We start from the raw sequence: 15,832 nt of genomic DNA, 5'->3' as shown, positions 1-15,832 counted from the left end.
CAAAAACCGCATTCTCACGACTCCCATAGACCGTTGTTAATTGTTTGAAATTCGATCAGGATATTTGGGTATTATGTGATAAATGTGTCCCATCTTACCCCACTCTACTTTATAACTAAAAAAAGTTAAAAAGGCACGAATAAGATGTAGCGACCGCGCTTATTTTCTTCCAATTAAATGTAAATATGTTTTAACTGTAAGCGTGCTTTAAACTGTTGTTTTGTCGCTATATTCTGTCCTTCCGTTTAAAATATTTCTAAATCTTCGGTACCGTAATCGAACAGACAAAAAAGTTATTATTATTATTACATATTAACTCGGTGATTCTGAAATTAAATGCAAAACTGGTCGCCCCGCGGTCCCTGCCTCGATGTGATACTTCACTCGTATAGAATATAAACAGTAATAAAAGCTAAATTCTCTATAGAAATAAAAATCCAAAATTTTGAATCGTTGTGAACTTAATTTGTTTTGTTTTGTCACAATCAGTTCTCTATTTAATCCTTAATGCTGATTGGTCAGACTTCACACGTGACTGACGCCTCGCACCAGCTGATTACGCCCGCGTTGATTGCTCCGCGCGTAAAACGCCTTCTTAAAAAGCGAGTTACCACGTTTCAGTTTAGATGAAGTTGGTTCCACACCAGGTTACAAGTTGGAAGGTTTCAAGAAGTTATTTTGCAAGGCTAGAGTTAAGTATTGTTTCATTACATTAGTATTATTATGATATACTTTTTACTGTAACATATATTATAGGCTTACTGCTATATACCGTAGTATTGTTACACTACAGTATTACTAAGCTACGAGTTTTGTGCCTTGCGTTTATTACTTTACTATACTTTAATTTTAAATTGTTTTCACATTCTGTTTCAGGAATCGCGATGGCTGTTAATGACGTCACTCGCGACGTTATACGTCATAATATACGTCACTCGCAGCGTTACGTGATTAAATATATATACACTCGCGACGCTACGTCATAAAATACGTCACTCGCAACGTTATGTCACAACCGCTGCATTTGTTATGTTTGTTACGTCATAGCTTAAACACATTTGCGCTTGACACGTCACAATACGGTTTGTTCTACGCGCCCGTTTCGCGATTTTTTTTTCATGGGGCCCCATGCGCGTTTTGCGTCGTCGCAAGGCACATTACTTGTATATTCTATTTTTATTTGCGCTATAAGCGCGAAGCAAGAAGAACAAAGATTTGGTAAAGCATAAATCACAATTGGCATTATTACGTACATAAGCTCTTTTCTAGAAATATCGATGATGTGACGTCACGAAGTGGTGATGACGCAACAGAAGAACCCACTTCGTAAGTTCATTGTTTCGTCACAATTTTTTTTTAAATAAAGTTTTAACGCTAAAATTTTTAGAACATGGTTTGTGACATCATAGAGGATCAAGCGGACCATGGAAAGAAAGAAGAATGAAGGTAATTATGACGTCATAATAAAGTACCATTGTGTAAGACGGTCCATGTTTTCATTTTTTTATCGTCCCATTTGGTAGTAAACAAAGAATATTAACAGAATTATGTAACCGCATCTTCACGACTCTCATAGACCGTTGTTAATTGTTTAAAACACGATCAGAAAATATGGGAATTATGTGCTACCATTTAGCCTACAGTACTATGTACTTATGTTTAAAGATTTTTGCAGAAAAGTCAGCAAAAAGCTGCAGAAAAAAAGCGCAAGGTATTGTATGCTATTATTGTTTATGATTTAGTAATTAAATATAATTTTGGAGTAAATTTTAATGGGGAATGAACTTATTCAGATTTAGTGATTTTTTGCCTTTTTTGTCTGTTTTTCTGCACGTAATATACATTTAACGTAACTATCCTACTTTTGCAGACGAAGAACAAAGACGAAGACGCCAATCAAGGATAAACGGTTTGAGGTTTGCGGTTTAAGTACGAGTTGTGTGTTGTATGTATGTACGTCTGCGCTGTTGTACTGTAATTCTGCTGGACCTAATCTTGCCAGCTATTTTTAGTCAGTCACTACTTTAGTGCATTTTGCATGTCACTGAAACATATGCAATGAAACTATGGCGAACATCTTGCTGGATCGGATTTTGTTGTTGTACACAAAAGTCGAATCTTTTAACGATTCTGTATTGTCCTAATCACTTGGTGAGAACGCTATGTTGGTACACAAATACTCGAGTAATATTAACACCCATTATAGTAAGCGCATAAACGTGATAGAATTCCATTTGATATACCATAATATAATGTAATGTGACTTTCTCTTATGTAATGTAAACTTCCCCACGAGACTAATTTTAAATTAAAACGTCATGTAGCGTGATTGGGACGATGGCCACGTCACAATTACGCTACGACGTCGATACGGTGGGTCATAGCATTGTCCTGATCCAGCGTTCGGTGCGGTTACGTTAAGCTTAGATTGAGTTACTTAACGGTCGGGTTGTTGCGTGGACGTCGCCGCCAGTGATGCTACGCTCGGTTTTAGGTCACTACTAATGCGGTTCGTAACAACTTGACGCAGTTTTGTAACGGTCGATGCGGTGCGTAACATCCGGACGTTATTATATTGTGTGGAGATACGACGAGAGTATCGCGGTACCAACATGGCGACTTACCTATAGATTAACACTTGATTGAACATTCAGTACACTGCAGATGATTATCCTTCGGGATTTGAACCATATTTTCTTTGAAGATGTTTCAATGATTATGTCCGCGTTAATTTTTTTAAACCGTCCTATTTTGTATGATTGAGCTGTTGTGTTTGTTGCATGTTTAGCACATGTATGTCGCTGCACTCGTTGTACTATTTTTGTCTTTTTGTTGGTGTGTTGCTTGTGCACATTTATGTGCGTCGTTGTACTATTTTTGTTCATATGGTTTGTTTTACCTTGCCTGGGTACGGCAAGGGGTTTCTCACCAGAGTAGAAACCCACTACCATTGGCTGGGGGCTTGTCGTGCCGTAGTGGCTTTCCACCAACGCCAGCCACATAAACTATGAAGGTATTTTAATCCTGTTTCTATTTTTCAGAAGCTTCAATAAAAGTCATGGCGTTCAGTTTTAATTAAATAGAACTCAATACGAGTTAGTTTATACTGTTTAATACTGTACAGTCTAATACTGTACAGTCGTTTTGCTGTTAACACCCCTTTATTCGCTGTATTAAACACTTAACCAGAATTTCGTTACTCTATTGAAATAAATAAATAAAATGAAATAAATAAATAAAATAAAACGTTCTGTTATAATTGTTTATTTTTGTTATATTTGTTTATTTTGTTTTCACTGCTTTGTATTTTTAATGCAAAATAAACACAAAATTTTATTTCTGCATTTTGACTTGGTGGTATGACTTCAGAAACATAATACGTCATAGAATAGTGATGTCAGATCTCTTTACGTCACTTTAAGTATGACGTCACTGCGTCTTCATTTTCATGACTGAAAATTCCAAATAACCTATTAGTGACCTATAACTAGGAATTACTTTACAAAGCTTGTTAAAAAGCCATTCATTATGCAGTAGATATTGTGAAACATAGGGTGGGGGAAGATGGGACACCTTTTTATTCTCTTTCTCGTCTCATTTGGTAGTAAACAAAGAACATTCAAAGAATTCTAAAACCGTATTCTCACGACTACCATAGACCGTTGTTAATTGTTCAAACACGGTCAAAATATTTGGATGTTGTGTGCTAAATGTGTCCCGTCTTCCCCCACCCTATTATATTCAAACGATTTGCATAACGATTTTATAAACCATATTTATAAACAGATGAATCTTTTGGGACGAAGAAAGTCAGTTTAAAAGTTCACAATACACATATTACTACTGTATATAACTGTATAACTGTAGCCTTTTAGTAGGCTAGTAAGTTTAACTTTAAAGCAAGTTTGCAGGCGACATTAAAACAGTAATTTTTGAAATAAATCCGTCACGTACAGTTTATGCTAAAACGCCGGGGGTTTAAAATGCGGATACACAACACATATACACGACATACCACAGTATTGCGATACCGCTATGCTATAGCATATATGCTTTGCTTCTATAGTTGTTTAAAACCAGTTTTACAGCAAAGCTTTTAGTATTATAGTAGGTTAGGGTAAAATAATCAACGTTTTTATTCTTTTTTTTCTTCTATTTGTTAGTAAACAAAGAATATTTACAAAATTATATATAGTAGGGTGGAGGTAGATGGGACACCTTTCTTTATATTTTTTCGTCCCGTTTCGTAGTAAACAAAGAATATTCAAACAATTATAAAACCGTATCCTCACGACTCCCATAGACCGTTGTTAATTGTTTAAAACACGATCAGGATATTTGGATATTATGTGCTAAATGTGTCTCATCTTACCCTACTCTACTATACCTATAAGATCGCGACTCTAAAAGAGCGTTGTTAACTGTTAAAACCCCTTTAGAAAATGCTACTATAGCTGTTTAATACTAGTGTATATATGAGTATTGAGTATAAAGCCGGTTAAGTTAAATTGGTCTATATTTTCGTTTTTTTTATCGTTCCATTTGGTAGTAAACAAAGATTATTCACAGAAATCTATAACCGTATCTTCACGACACTAAAAGAGCGTTGTTATTTGTTTAAAACAGGAAATATTACAGATGTATATGCTAACGGCATCCATCTTACCACGCAGTAGCCTACTACCTTGTTGCTTTTCTCAATATGCATAATACATAGGTATGAGTTTTAATTGAAACCTATATATAGCAACGCCGTTCCGGAAACTAAGCCTATTTAAGCTTACTAGAACGGAGTTTCGGTATTAGCAAAACACTTTATATCCAGATTGTAATGGATTTAATTGTCTAATTATCCGAAATAACTTGAATTTCCGATAACTCTGTTCTTCGAAGGCCCATGTATTATAAACATATTTTGTTACTTCTGCCAACATTGGGGGAAGATAGGTCACTTTTAGCACATAATATCCAAATATCCTGATCGTGTTTTCAACAATTAACAACGGTCTATGGGAGTCGTGAGGATACGGTTTTATAATTCTTTGAATGTTTTTTGTTTACTACCAAATCGGACCAAAAATAGAATAAAAAGGTCTCCCATCTCCCCCACCCTACTATATATGTTTTGAAAGACGTATAGTTTCAGGAACAGTTATATATGATCTTTTATATGGGCTACGAACTTTTTTTGCAAAATTGCGGCAAAACACTTTTCGTTGCAAAATTGCGGCAAAAACAGTTTTCGAAAATAAGAATGATCCACAGCCAAAAATCATGCGCATATAAACCATCGTGATAACCCGTGTAAATAAATACAACATTCGATAAACGACAGTCCCTCACGTTGCAGGTCGAATTTGAGAACCTGTATACCGAGTTAAAACACAAAGGTCGACGACCTAAGCGTCTCGTTTTACCTGAGGCAGTTGGCCGTAAGTAAAAGTAACAGCATTAAATCACAGCATTAAATCCAGCAGCGTTACAGAAGGCATTAGAACGTGCAATTTGCAGAAACAATTTTTAGCTGTAAAGTATGCGATGTATCGTCGTCTCTTGGGTGATTGCGCTTATTTCTACAAGAGCGTTAAGTCAAGGTAAGAATGCATGTTGTAATGTTTATTTGATTCTGGTTTATTTGTTCTCGCGTTGCGCGCAATGATATTCGTTGTAATACGGGTGTTCTGTTTCATACACCTCGTACCCGCTTACCATGCAGTTATACCACGTGTGTAACTTTGTGGGTTAATATTATTTGGGAATTTAAAATTATTTGTAATGTATAGTTGACATTTTAAATCATATATAAGCGAAGCAATTGCCGTTAAGTGTCTTGTCCAACAAGCCCACAATATTAGGGTCGGGCCTCGATTCAGAAATCTCTTATAATTGGTCAGAGGCGGACGCGCTTTAAACCATCAATGCGTTACAAATTGTCTCAAAATATTTAAATTAGCGAAGAGGATGGAATAAGCATTAAAACGGCAGTCATTAGGAACACTCTATTATGTTAAACTGTGTTATGTTTCTACACTTCGTGCCCGCTTACCAGTTACAACTTATATGTAACTTCGTGGGTGATTATTTTATTTAAATTTTGTTCTTGTATGGCTAACTATCTCTAAAAAACTAGAGGACCACAGAGTTGGAGCAATTTCCGTCAAGTAACTTGCATAAGAATACATACGACCACAATGGTAGCAGCGTTGAGCTTTGGACCCTTAACCTCTTGGTGTTAAACAGAAAATATAAATATATAAACTCAAGTGACATTTAAGAAATTATAATATAATTTATAATACAAATTTTCAAAGAATCTAATTTAGATTAAGCGATAGAGCACTTGATCAATGCGATTTTTGTACTTAGTTCAATTAGAAATAAACATACTTTAAAGTTCTTAGTAATCCGGGGATTCTCGCTTAATAATCTGACCGCGTATCTAAAGGGCGTTTGGGTGCAAACTGACTAAGCGGCATTCTTGAGCACGTATGTGTCTCGTTTAATCCGCTTTCGTCTGCTGAAAAAAAAAGTTTAGAAATATGTTATCGTTTATCGTTTGTATATAAAATTGTGCACGTTTTAGAAAAGAATGTTCTAGCCAAGATGGATATCGTTAGCACATAATATCCAATATTTCCTGATCGTGTTTTAACAATTAACAGCGCTCTTTTCTAGTCGTGAGGATACGGTTAAACTTTTCTGTAATTAGTCTTTGTTTACTACCAAATGCGACTATAAAATAGAGAAAAAACATGTCCAATCTTACCCCACCCTAATAGAACATACTAATAAATCAAACCACGGAAATTATTCATCAAAAACGCAAAATATTATGCCGCACGCTTGACATATATTTATAAATTTGCTAAGCCATGGATTACGCTTCTGACGCAATAGTTTAAGTAGTTAATTACAGCTTAAAACCTGAAGTGTAAATAGTGACGCAAAGCCTGACAGACGAAACCAGTGCTTCAAGCTAAAATACACTTTTTTCCAGGAAAATATTACACTACGTTTATTTGGCTCGATATTTAACATTTTTGAAGCGTGACTTTGAACTTGATAAGCAGAATTTCAAAATAAACGAATACGCAACTGCTAAATTGAGATCTTACAATGAGAAACAGCACGACACACCTGAGTTTCGTGATATACTAAAGTCCTATGCAAAGGCGTGGCATTTCTTGGCCGCCACTAATCTGTTTTTCAAGTTACAAGTCATACAAAAAAACACAAAAATAATAACACGTAAAATGTTGCATACGTCATGATTGGATTTTCTTCAAAAACACGAATAACCTCGCAAGCAGGTACGAGGTGTATGAAATCACTACGCAAGTTATGCCAATAAAACAGTTGTGCTGTAACTTGATAAATAGGTATAACATTTGTTTGTGAATATGTACACATTTATGAATATTTTATATAGAGACATATTTTTATATTATTGTAGCATGTACACCTTGTGTTATAACGACTGTCGTTGCCCTGCCACGCGAGGATAAAATAAGTTACCCTCGTTTATTCATTCAAGTGCCCCTTTTGTAATTTAGTTTATTTTATTTCTATTAGTACTTAAACATGATTGGTTGTCTGAAATTAAAATTTCGCGCTTTTTTTAAAGAGTGACAGTTCGTATGTAAACATTATGTTAAAACAAATTTAAAATAAAGTTTACAATGTCTGCTTATAGAATACTGCAGTACAGTTTTTACACAGTAAGTAACGCATGTAATTTCGCAAGTACACTTATAAGCAGCTAGCTATGAAAAATAGTCATCAAAAGATACAGATCTAAAACTTGTTTCCAGGCATAACTTTTCACGCCGTGGTCTGCGGTTATTTCGTCGTAGACTTTTGTATATTGCTAATATACCCGCAGCAGCTGCAGGTTTTCCGTATAGACTATATTAAAGAGAGAAAAAGCGAAGCAAAAGTTACATAAACAGTCGTTAACTATGTATATATATAAGTTACATATGCGGGAACACAGACACGGGGTGTATGTAGCTACAACACATATAACAATCTAATTGGTTAGCAAGTGTCAACGCGTGTATAATTCGTCGTATTCGCAATGCAGTCTGAAAAATTCCCATATTTTGTGGTCAAAATTAGGTACATACAAATAAAAAAGCATTATACATACAATTACAAACTTATAAATACAAGATAACTCGTAAGCGCACACAAGGTGTATGAAACAGAACACCCATGATATAACAACTGTTGTTTTTTAAACACATTAGAAAAGATAAAGTTACTACAACTAAAACTGACCAAACTTTTTTCAGGACCATGCGGGCGCACATTTACTGCAATGTCCAGGCTGAGAACAATCAGTTCTACAAACTACCCCGAGAATTACCCATCAAAGCATAATTGCTGGTGGCACATTACTGCTCCTGCTGGAAACATTGTGGCTTTGGTGTTCACTGAGTTTGCAACTGAAGGCTGTTGTGATAAATTAAAGGTAATATAATCACCCATAAAGTAACATACGTGGTAACTCGTAAGCAGGCATGAGGTGTATGAAACAGAACACCTGTGTTTAACAACTATAGTTGCCCTGCCACGCGAGGATAAAAAAGTTACATTTGTGTTTTTACTTGAATTTAGGAAATATTTAAAAGTATTGCTTTAGTAGAGTAGTTCTTTTTTAGACGTTTTAAATGAATTTTATAAAATATATTGTCTCGTACAAGGCTACACAGTTACGTATGTGGTAACTTGTAAGCGGGCACTAGGTGTATGAAACAGAACACCCCTTCTATAACAACTGTTGTTGTCTCGCCACGCAAGTATAAAGCATATTTCATTCAATCACACACAAAGTTACTTATGTGGGAACTTGTAAGCGAGCACGAGGTGTATAAAAAAAAAGTTATAACAACTGTCATCTCTTTACCACTCAAAGATAAATTATTTACATTCATTTATTTTTTAGATATTTGACTCACCAATTAGAACAGGCAACAATCAGCTCCTTATTCGAGTTTTAGGTGGCGACATAGCTTCACCATTCCGTGTGTATTCAAGAAACAATTATTTAAGTCTCAGATTTGAGTCCGACTCTTCACTGAGCTATAGGGGCTTCTCATTTACATATAGAGCTATTCGTAAGTTATTTTTAAAATGTATTAGTATTTTTATCATTAAATACAATAGTATTTTTGTATTTGTTAAGCTTGGAGCTGTTTCGTGCTATAACTTTTCAAGTAGGGTTTAGAGTTTAGACTTTTGAGTTTTTCTGTGTTAGTTTTATTTGAGTTTTCGATTTTTTTTATTTATGTCGTTTTTTAATAGGTTATTTTCATTTAAATGCCTTTTAGTATCTAAGTATTTAATTTAATTAGGTTTTGAGCCATTTTATAACTTTTAAATAGGGTTTAGACTAGAGTTTTGGAATATTTTAGATTTTACTTACTGCGTGTAGTCGTGTACACAATTGCATTAGATTTGCTTAAACAATTTTTTAAAAAATATTTTTTAAAGGTTTTATTTGGTTTACTATAATCACCAATAAAATTGGTATGATTACTTTAATAAACCCAGCACTTAAACTAGTAATAACATGAAATGGTCTAAAGAGAACCCTGATTTTTTTAAAATAGGTCCTATGATACCGTGTTAAAAAGGTATTACATTATATTCAGGTCCACTGCCTACTCCTTCTGCAGTTACTAGAACGACAAGGACTACTACAACATCAAGTACCACGCTTGGTATGTCTAATATTTTATTAAAAAATATGTTAATTTTTTTAAACTTATGGTATGTCTTATATACATGTATAATAGTATATATAATATATAATAATAACATTTACTTGTCTTTTCGATCACGGTAGCGAAGATTTAGAAATATTTTAAGCGAAAAGACAGGATATAGCGACAAAACAACAGTTTTTAAAACACGCTTGCAGTTAAAAACATATTTACATTTAGTTGGAAGAAAATACGCGTGGTCGCTACACCTGTATATGAAATAAAATGTTAATGTTATAATGACGTTGCCTAGTCAAGTGAGAATAAAAAAAAATAAATTCATTAATTGATTATGGCATTAAGGAAAACTGCATAAATTTGCCAATATATGTTTATGGCCTATCCCATAGATTTTAACTTATTTCATGAACTTTTAGGTACCACTGTCATTTTTTGCAACAACTCTTTAGGTGCCTAATTTTTGCCAATTTAAATTTAATTTTTTATTATATTTTCTGTTACTTTTTATCACTCATAAAGTAATATAGACTTTTTGTCTCTTAAGGTATAAAAATAAATTTTGTTTTTTGTTTTTATTTTCTAGCTGGTGTATGCGGTTTTACCAGACAAGTAACTACAAATGAACCAGTTGAATTTACGTCACCTAATCACCCTAGAAGATATCCACCTAATAGTAATTGTCAATGGACATTATCAACTACCCCTGGTAGGGTGGTACAGTTAACTATAGGCAGAGTGGAAACAGAACTAAAATGGGACTTCATTGAGGTATAAGATGCTATTTTTAAAACATGAAATTTTTATCTGGTTTGTTACATTTGTGGGTGCATGTGTCTTTGGGCAAGACACTTAACGACAATTTCTCCAACCCAGTGGTCATTAATAGGTTGTCTAAATTATCAGCCATAAATTTAAAAACCACAAAAGTTACATATGTGGTTACTCGTAAGTGGAAACGAGGTGTATGAAACAGAACACCCGTGTTATAACAACCGTCATTGCTCGCCAAGCTAGAATTAGGTTTTTTAACAATTTAAAACGTGTATTTGCATTTGTTCCTTATGGGTTGTAATTTATACAACCCATAAGGAACAAATTGGTTTGTTTCAGACGTTCGCAATGGTAGCAGCGCTGAGGCTTGAACTCAGTACCTGTAAGTTACATAGATTCATTTTAATTTCAGGTATGGGATGGTATCAGAAAGTTAGCACGTTTAGAAGGCCTACCTGCCACTCAAACATTTGTATCTGTGGACCATACAGGACTAATAGTAACATTCCAAAGTGATAGATCCGTCAACAGAAATGGTTTTCATGCTGTCTTCAGAAGTGGTAAGTTATCAAAATTACATATAGTAGGGTGGGAGAAGATGGGGCACCTTTAGCACATATTATCCAAATATTCGGACTGTGTTTTAAACAAATAACAACGGTCTATGGGAGTCGTGAGGATATGTTTTATAATTCTTTGAATGTTCTTTGTTTACTACCAAAATAAACAAAAAATATAGACTGAAAAGGTCTCCTATTTTCTCCCACCCTACTATATATATATTCATATATTTTTGGACCTATAAAAATAATGTAAAATGTCTCAATTCCCATTAGTATTCTTTTTTTATATTAACTAGTATTTAATTTTTTTACAGTTCCAGCTGGTATAGTACCACCAGAATTGACATTGCCCGGTAAGTGGATTTTAAACTGTTCTTAATGGTTAACATTGTGTTCAGTATGCTAAAACGATAAATACATTTGTGTCTTCAAGAAAATAAAAAACTTTAAAAAAATTTGGCAACTATTACGTTTACATATGGTAACTCGTAAGCGGGCACGAGGTGTATGAAGCAGAACACCCGTGTTTTAACAACTGTCTTTTTCCAGCCACGCAAGGATAAGTTACATTTATTCTAATACACCCAAAAGTTAGACTGTTACAGCAATTATTAAATGACATCATCAAAACTTGTCAATTTTTAACGTTGGTCTCTAGAGATGAATGAATGTAACTTACTTTATCCTCACATGGCCGGAAACGACAGTCGTTAAAACACGGGTGTTCTGTTTCATACAACTCGTTCCAAATTACAAGTTACTAAGTATGTAACTTTGTGGGCAATTATTTTTTTGTGAAAATTTTTTATTTTTTTTATGTGTAGCTAAAAATTTTAGGACTAATTTTACAAATTAAGTTACATTTATTTATTCATTCGTTTACTCACAGAGCTATGCGGTTTCAACACAACAGCTACAAATGCGTTTCAAATTATAACTTCGCCGTTATACCCGAATCTGTACCCTCTTGGTATAGAATGCAAATGGTATATAACTTCCCCACCTGGCTCTACTATACTGTTCAATGTTACATCTACAAATATAGAATCTTGCTGTGACTTTTTAAAGGTAAATTTGCAACTTTTTTGTGATAGTGTTTTTATTTTATCGACTTTTTGTAGATTGGAGTGGTTTTTGGTTATGTTATAGTCAGTTTAGATAGAATAATTCATATTCTTACTTTTTCGTCCCATTTGGTGGTAAAGAAAGAATATTTACAGAATTATGTAACCGTATCCTCACAACTCTAAAAGGGCGTTGTTAATTGTCAAAAACATGATCATGAAATATAAAATATGATGTGCTAATGGTATTTCATTTTACCTAACACTACTGTGTTTTTTATCCTGGCAAAACTGCTACCAGAAACACTTCTTTGGACTTGTTTATCAAAAAATAAAGTAACCAAAACAACCAAAAACACAATTTCATATTTTAGGCATTACATGAAATAACTGGCTCTAAAATTTCTTTTTTTTTAAATTCTATAGATTTATGATGGTACTCGTGCAATTGGATCTCTTGCTGGCCGCCTTCGTGGTTGGAGAGCATATAGAAGCACTGGGAATTTTATGATGTTGTTATTTTATTCAGATGATTCTGTTGCAAGAACTGGATTTCATGCAAAGTTTAAATCATGTATGTTTGATTTGGTGATGTATAAAGATTGACAGCAAGCATGAGGTGTATAAATACTTCATGTGTGTCTGGTGTATAAAAAGACACCCGTGTTATAACTCGACAGAAAGCATGAGGTGTATAAATACTTCATGTGTGTCTGGTGTATATGAAGACGCCCATATTATAACTTAACAGTGAGCATGAGGTGTATGAATACACCATGTGTGTTTGGTGTATAAAAAGACACCCGTGTTATAACTCAACAGTGAGCATGAGGTGTTTAAATACACCATATGTATGTAGTGTATAAGAAGACACCCATGTTATAACTCAACAGTGAGCCTGAGGTGTATGAATACACCATGTGTGTTTGGTGTATAAAAAGACACCCGTGTTATAACTCAACAGTGAGTATGAGGTATTTAATTTGTCATAGAACATCTATCCAAAAAAGTACAATTTAAAATCTAAAATTTTTTTTTTACTTTTCTAGTTACACCAACAATAACAACAACAACAACAACAACAACAACAACAGCAATACCAACAACAACTGTTCCTTCTTTAACTGTGCCAACAACAGCAACAAAAGCATCAACAGTTGCTAAAACTTCTACAATTGCTATACATACAACAAGTCTTAGACCAGGTTACTGTCTGCTTAAATGTGTTTTCTATACTTTGGCTCTGTTTGTTTGTATAGACACCTTACAGCAGGGTAAATCTGGGATGACATTGTTAAAATACAGTTACACTCATAGTTGTCAAACATAGGGAACCTCATTGATTAATGTGGTGAACGCAATATACTTTGGCTCTGCTTGTTTGTATAGACACCTAACAGCAGGGTAAAATCTGGGGTGACATTGTTAAGATACAGTTGCATTACACTCATAATTGCCAAACATAGGAAACCTCATTGATTAATGTGGTGAATGCAATATACTTTGGCTCTGTTTGTTTGTATAGACACCTAACAACAGGGGAAATCTGGGGTGACATTGTTAAAATACAGTTACACTCATAGTTGTCAAACATAGGTAACCTCATTGATTAATGTGGTGAATGCAATATATTTTGGCTTTGCTTGTTTGTATAGACACCTAACAGCAGGGTAAAATCTATGGTGACATTGTTAAAACACAGTTACACTCATAAAATAGAACCTCACCCATATAGAAAGTTACATTCATTCATTCATTCATTCATTCATTCATTCATTCATTCATTCATTCATTCAAAACTTAAAAGCAGGCAGGAGGTGAATGAAACAGAACACCCGTGTTATAACGACTGTTTTTTTCACCAGGCAAAAATAAATAAGTTATTTTATTCACTCATTTTTAGGCACCACTTGTGGATATGAGACTATTGCCTCTTCTGAGCCCCAAATTCTGACTTCTCCGCAATTTCCAAGCACCTACCAAAACAACTTGTATTGTGAATGGGTTATAGGTAGCCCTACTGGTTATACTGTGCAACTCACAGTGGGCTATCTTGATACTGAGTTATGCTGTGACTACTTAGTGGTAAGTTGGGCCATGTTTTTATGTTGGCTTCAATGGCCTAGTGGTACAGTATTTGGGTAATGATTTGAAGGTACCGGATTCAAATCACAATCAAGGTATTTTGTGTTGCTATTGTGATTTAGACATATTGGATACTAAACTCATGTTAAAACTTGACAGTGAGCATGAGGTGTATAAATACACTATGTGTGTCTGGTGTATAAGAAGACACCCATGTTATAACTTGACAGTGAGCATGAGGTGTATGAATACACCATGTGTGTCTGGTGTATAAGAAGACACCCATATTATAACTTGACGGCGAGCATGAGGTGTATGAATACACCATGTGTGTCTGGTGCATAAGAAAACACCCATATTAAAACTGGACAGTGAGCATAAGTTACATAAATATAAAAATTGTCATGAACTGTATACACAAAATATACTTTACAATTCCTAAAATTTAGATTCTTGTTGGGCGTTCTGAAGTAGCCAGATTACGAGGAGTATTAAGCGAGCCAGTAACTTATCTATCAGTCGTTGGAATTACTGTACGTTTTGTTACGGATAGTTCTATCAATGAAAAAGGGTTCCAGCTAGTATATAGGAGTGGTAAGTCATATATTTTTATGTCCGAGGCTGTGGCATTGTGGTAAGCGCGCCTGCCAGCGACCCAGAGGTAATGGGTTCAAGGCACAACGCTGCTACTATTGTCGACATATATGTCCTTGGGCAAGACACTTAACAGCAATTGCTTCAACCCAGTGGTCACTAATGGGTTGTCCAAATTATCAGCCATACATGAAAAAAAATTCCTAAAAAGTAACATACATGGTAACTCGTAAGCTGGCACGAGGTGTATGAACACCCATGTTATAATGACTGTCGTTTCCGGGCCCCGCAAGGTTAAAGTCAGTTACATTCATTCAATCATTATGAACTTATAGGGTTGGGTGTACTGGTAGCTTTTTTAGTGGGAAACGCTGCATTTGTGAATTAAATATAAAACAATTTAAGCAATTATTTGTTTAAGAATGCTGAAAACTGTCTTGTGTTTATAATGTAATTTACAAACTTTTCAATTTTTTTATTTTTATTCATGATATAGTAGGGTGGGGGAAGATGGGATATCTTTTCATTCTGTTTTCTCGTCCCATTTGGTAGTAAACAAAAAGTATTTAAAGAATTATAAAACTGTAACCTAATGAATTTTAGAGACCTTTGGTTATTGTTTAAAACACGTTCAGGATATTTGGATAATATGTGCTAAAGGTGTCCCATCTTACCCCACCCTACTATTTATATATTCTATATATATATATATATACATATTATATTTACAGTACACTCTTCAAGCCCAATAACACCACTGTCTTTACCCTGTAAGTATTTAATTAAAATATTGTTGTAACTTAATTTATCTAATGTTTTTACTTGAGTATTAATTTGCAACAGCTTAATTTTCTGCCCATTTAGTTTTAAGACATTTTGAACCTAGATATATATATATATATATATATGTACATGTATATTATACTGATCGTAACTACAATATTTTAAGTGCGCACGTCCTCTAGACAAACCCGTGCGGGAGAGATTTTAAGCGCGCGAGTTAGCACTTCTATTGTTTATTTTATTG

The 15,832-nt window shown here is 34.3% G+C and overlaps 1 protein-coding gene and 1 long non-coding RNA gene across 5 annotated transcripts in view; both read left to right on the top strand.

Annotated features, from left to right (window-relative positions):
* The first annotated feature begins 216 nt into the window (after positions 1 to 216).
* On the top strand, positions 217 to 3,354 carry LOC149725733 (uncharacterized). Its single transcript, XR_016386349.1, has 4 exons — positions 217 to 1,326; positions 1,388 to 1,446; positions 1,676 to 1,711; positions 1,871 to 3,354. It is a non-coding gene; the product is annotated as an uncharacterized LOC149725733 (long non-coding RNA).
* A 2,087-nt stretch (positions 3,355 to 5,441) lies between these two features.
* LOC149725732 (cubilin-like) overlaps positions 5,442 to 15,832 on the top strand; it is a 31,105-nt gene continuing 20,714 nt past the window's right edge. Inside the window, exons 1-13 of one of the 4 annotated variants that reach the window (XM_089891571.1) lie at positions 5,442 to 5,594; positions 8,295 to 8,473; positions 8,948 to 9,119; positions 9,657 to 9,725; positions 10,312 to 10,496; positions 10,912 to 11,059; positions 11,377 to 11,415; positions 11,952 to 12,130; positions 12,553 to 12,700; positions 13,176 to 13,331; positions 14,030 to 14,211; positions 14,661 to 14,805; positions 15,537 to 15,575. In XM_089891571.1, coding sequence (XP_089747697.1) covers positions 5,534 to 5,594; positions 8,295 to 8,473; positions 8,948 to 9,119; positions 9,657 to 9,725; positions 10,312 to 10,496; positions 10,912 to 11,059; positions 11,377 to 11,415; positions 11,952 to 12,130; positions 12,553 to 12,700; positions 13,176 to 13,331; positions 14,030 to 14,211; positions 14,661 to 14,805; positions 15,537 to 15,575 — 1,702 coding nt within the window. In that variant the 5' untranslated portion in view covers positions 5,442 to 5,533. The other 3 variants (XM_089891575.1, XM_089891573.1, XM_089891574.1) reach the window with 3 other exon arrangements.

The sequence above is a fragment of the Ciona robusta genome, chromosome 13 (assembly GCF_009617815.1).
Source record: "Ciona robusta chromosome 13, ASM961781v2".
In the NCBI taxonomy this organism is placed as follows: Eukaryota; Metazoa; Chordata; class Ascidiacea; order Phlebobranchia; family Cionidae; genus Ciona; species Ciona robusta.
Note: the sequence above shows the minus strand (reverse complement) of the source record. Positions and strands in the feature narration are given on the sequence as shown.